General features: G+C 44.6%; 1 protein-coding gene across 1 annotated transcript; it reads left to right on the top strand.

The window, feature by feature from the left end:
- Positions 1-819: 819 nt before the first annotated feature.
- LOC310799577 (mitochondrial ribosome-associated GTPase 1-like) lies at positions 820-4,328 on the top strand (the record flags this gene model as incomplete). The annotated part of the gene is made up of 7 exons (XM_083662167.1): positions 820-829; positions 1,623-1,667; positions 1,785-1,846; positions 2,003-2,099; positions 2,683-2,764; positions 2,855-2,967; positions 4,187-4,328. 7 exons carry the CDS (start codon positions 820-822, stop codon positions 4,282-4,284), a joined length of 507 nt encoding a protein of 168 aa, XP_083518293.1. The 3' UTR covers positions 4,285-4,328.
- Between the last annotated feature and the right edge of the window lie 359 nt (positions 4,329-4,687).

Here is a 4,687-nt window from a genome sequence, read left to right as displayed (position 1 = left end):
GACATCATTCACCGCCACAGCGTTCGAATTTTGCATCCACCTTGAATTAAAAAATGCTTCCACCACCAGGTTAAATAAAGCACATTACGTGAGGTTGACTGGTGATGCCCCATTCGGTGATGTCATTTACATTAAACATCAGTCAACAGTGGCATAGAAGGGTAGAAGGAATGTTCCAGCTGGGTTATGAGACAGTTATGCTGTTGTGCATGAAAGGGTCTTATCGGCTACACAGGTGTTGGTTTGTCGTGGACGTGGACGAACCAACACTTGCCAAGTCTCAGCTCTTGTGAGAACATTTGGTTCAAGGCGTCCTCCTCCCCCACATAGCAGAGAGGTGTGTGAGTCTGGACAGACGTGGATGTAGACCTCCTCCCCCACATAGCAGAGAGGTGTGTGAGTCTGGACAGACGTGGATGTAGACCTCCTCCCCCACATAGCAGAGAGGTGTGTGAGTCTGGACAGACGTGGATGTAGAAGACTGCACTGTGACTTGACTTGTTGGCGGAGGCATACAACCGCACGGTGGTTTTTCTACTTTACTCATCATGGTTCCCGACTAACTTGAACAGTTAACTGGAGCCTGAGCTCTTTGCTCTTTGCAACGTCCACTAGTGCAAAACGAATCAAGCCTGTTCAGAAGGTGTTGACTCAATGAAGGTGAAGACTTATGGAATCATTCATTTTCACTTTGACGTTTCTGATACATTTCTGTCATTCTGTAGAATGTGTTTTCAGTTTGGTTACAGATTTAGAGGATAATTGAGGGTAAATTATGTTATGTATTAATGTAACTTTCAGAATACTAATTTTTGCGTGATGGTGATCGGTGTGCCAAACGTGGGGAAGTTAAGAAATTTACCACTCGAGGAAGGGGGTTGTGGCCACATTTACCACTGGTACAGGGTTGTGGCACGAGGCGAAGCCGAGTGCCATAAACCCTGTACCAGTGGTAAATGTGGCCACAACCCCCTTCCTCGAGTGGTAAATTTCTTTTCTACAATAGCTACCACATAATATAAAAAATACACAATTGTAACATTCAATTCATTTATTTACAATCATTACTGGTTTCAGAATACATTTATCCTTCCGCCACAGAATATAGTTCCATACACAAGATCAATGATTGCACTAAACATTTAGTTGCCTTTGAGCCAAAAAACAACTAACCTATTCCTTAACGGGATTCACAGTTATTGATACATTGCCTGTAAAATTACAGTTATTTAAGATTCTTTTGAGCACACCAGGTCTGGAAACATCGCATTGCCCAATTTGTTTGTTTGACAGTCCCAGGGTCACTCCGTGACAACTCAAGCTCAGCCAGTTCTCTCTCCCCAATTTCACCATGTCGTTCATTGTTCACTTCACCTTCATCTTCATCTAACCACTGCTCAAAACTCAATCCACCCAGTAAATCAAACGTTACTACGAAATCGGACATTTCCTTGTTAGAGATTTGTAGACTGACAGGCTAACAGTGGGCGGAGTCAGCACAGGTGTTCTTCATTCATCAGGGAGCGGAGTGATACTGCGGTTGGAGCCGAACTGTAGATTGTTGGCCTATTTACCACTGTTGCTAGCCAATCAGAATCCAGTATTCACTCATGCTGTTGTAGAATCGTCTCTTATCAACTCATTAAGAAGAACAAATTTGAAAAAAGGTATGCAAAATGGTTGCGTATTGATTGATTTCATATGATACATGTGGATTATTCATTCCCTCTCTAATCAGTAAACGCTTCATACACTGATTTCAGGCCGTGCTTCTATGATTTCAGGCCATGCTTCTAGGGTGGGGGGAGAGCCAGGTATAACCAAAGCAGTCCTGACCAAAATTCTGGTGGGTGTACAATTCATTTTTGGCTCTGTGTGTTTGTGTGTTTATGGGGGCGTTGTGTATTTGTGTGTTTATGGGGGCGTTGTGTATTTGTGTGTTTATGGGGGTGTTGTTTATGTGCATAATGCACTTTCTGATGTTTTTGATGCTTGTCCTCAGGTGTGTGAAAGACCCATCATCCACCTGTTGGACACACCAGGTGTCCTGCCTCCTAAGATCAGGAGCATTGAAAGTGGCATGAAGCTAGCTTTATGTGGTGAGCAGAAATGCATCATTTGAATGTATTGTTTTGCAGCAAAAGGGAAAGAGAATCCTTCAGCAACACCTGCTGGAAACTAACTACATTCAATCTCCTTTCTGTCACATAATAGAGACAGTCCGCCTGTCTGGGAACGCCCATACAGGCTCTAGGAACGCCCACAATAGACGCTGGGTTAGCCTGGGGGCGGGGTCAGGGTGGGGTAAATTCCCCCGTTCTATCCATTCAGCAAAGTTAGAATTTAGCTGATAGCCCAGCCCAGGCAGACACGATCGGGGATTTAACCACCGCAGTAAACGCACATCTGAGCAGACGTCTTGTGTCCTGCTCTAGAACCCCCAAACCTGTAGTTTAGAGCCGCAGCACCGTCTTTTTTGGTGAGTCAGCCCATGAGATATATGGGTGGTTTTACCCCACTCGCGCGCCAGCCGTTTTAACATTTTGTGGGCATTCCCAGACATGCGGACTGTCTATGACGAGACGTGGCCTCAACCTATTGGAGTGATTTATTTTTATTTTTATTTTTAATAATGCACTCAAGAAATCTTGTACAAAGTTGCCCGTCTCTGTCTCTTCCTAGGAACTATACTGGACCATTTAGTGGGGGAAGACATCATCGCTGACTACTTGCTCTATTCTCTGAACAGGCTGGAGAAGTTCAGGTGTGACTTCTCTCCCCTACATTATGGTTGACTGGGCTTTTATAGGATCTCTGCATTCATTTTGCTCTGTGTGCTGTTGTGCCTTTGCAGTTACGTTGAGAAGTATGAGTTGGAGGAGCCTAGTGATGACATCCAGCACGTCCTCAAACGCATCGCTGTCAAACTAGGAAAGACTCAATGGGTCAAAGCCGTAACTGGAGTGGGTAAGAAAGCCCTACTCCGACAGATAATCACAATAATATCAGATTATAATGATCAGATAATCAGATAATCTGCTACATACAACCTAAGTAGCTGGATATCCATCAGTCTAATTGATTTAAAGAGCCCTGCCTAGAGCCATTTACATGAAATAACTCCAGACTGGAGGCTCTTCAAACAAAAATAACACTATTCTAAAATGATAGGGAGCAAATCGGACAATTTTTGCAATATTACCATAGACAAACCAGTTGAAGCAGTGCATGTTGAACTGGGTGATACTCTCATGCAGTTTGTAGCTCATCACAAGACTATCGTTGCCTCTGAAGCACGCTGTTTACATTAGGTTAGGCTTAGGGTTAGCCCGCGTTCACAGTCACACTATGCACGAAGCAACGCTCAACCTACGCTGAACCCACAAGTTTTCATTTAGGCGTCCTTGTTAACAGGCGAGGCCGTTCACACCAGCCGCGCGCGTGTCACGCTGAAGCAACGCTGAAGCCTTGCTCAAGCGATCGTTCAGGATTTTCCCAGCCTGACGCGTGAAGCTTGAAGCTGCCAGGCATGAAGTCAATGGGAGTTGTGGGCGGGTTCAAGGCGCGCCGAGGAGGCGCTGAGAGGAAAAGAGAAGGCTTCTTGTGTGAACGGTGAGGCGTCAGTTCAGCTTGTGCCTGCCTCAAGCTTCACCTCTGCTATGTTCGGCGTCCTGTGTGAACAAGGGCTAAGCCCCTGAAGCATGTTGTTTACCTTCACAAGATGAGTGTAAAACAACATACAGTATTACGCACTTGGACTTCAGCTTGGCAATGAGATCAGTGGATCACTCAGAGGCCATTTACACCTGGCGTTAACATGCGTTTTCTGCCATCTGATTGCAATCTGATTGCAATCTGATGGCAGAAATGGTTGTCCTCTCAATCCGCATAAAGTTGCTGTATCCAGATTGAGAGGACACATTGCATTTACACTTGTGTTCAATGTGTACACAATGCATCCCTGACCACCTCCGGAGGTGGTTTGGCCGATCAGATTGCAATCCTTCTTCAATGCGTTTTGGGGGTGTTTACACCTGTACTTTCAAGTGATAAAACACAATCTGATTGCAATCTGATCACAGAAAACGCATGTTAGCGCCAAGTGTAAATGGCCTCTCAGATCACTGGATCACTCAGATCACTGGATCACTCAGATCACTGGATCACTGGTCCTTTTCTCCCTCAGGCAACATCACCATCACGGTCCCAAACTACACAGCAGCAGCTTACGACTTCATAAGAGCCTTCAGGAAAGGAGAGCTGGGACAAGTTCTGCTGGACTGAACTCTCAGACTAAGAGGACCAAAGACCATTCAGATATTTTGACCATTTTCCCCTAAACCTGGAAGCACTTACAGGTACGATCCAACCACCGTCTGCTACAAACATGGAAGGGAATGTAGTCTGACTCTGTCCCACTTTGTGTGGCAGTCTTTTATGGTCATGGCAGGCTGACTTATTAAATAGGCACCAGAACGCTGTATCCTTTGTAAATAAACATATTCCATTTGAGTCAGGTACTGTGAGACGTGTTCATTGTCTCAGTCTAACTCTTAGAATGGATGAAGCACATAACTGACATTGTGTAAACAAGGGATATTTATTAGCATAAAGACATTGATAACAAAATCTTGTTTTCACAAGTGTTGTAGCATAATAATACTAGAGTGCACAGATATATAGTAAA

The sequence above is a fragment of the Poromitra crassiceps genome (genome assembly GCF_964638095.1).
Source record: "Poromitra crassiceps genome assembly, chromosome: 28".
Lineage (NCBI taxonomy): Eukaryota > Metazoa > Chordata > Actinopteri > Beryciformes > Melamphaidae > Poromitra > Poromitra crassiceps.
This window is presented reverse-complemented; position numbering and strand designations above follow the sequence as displayed.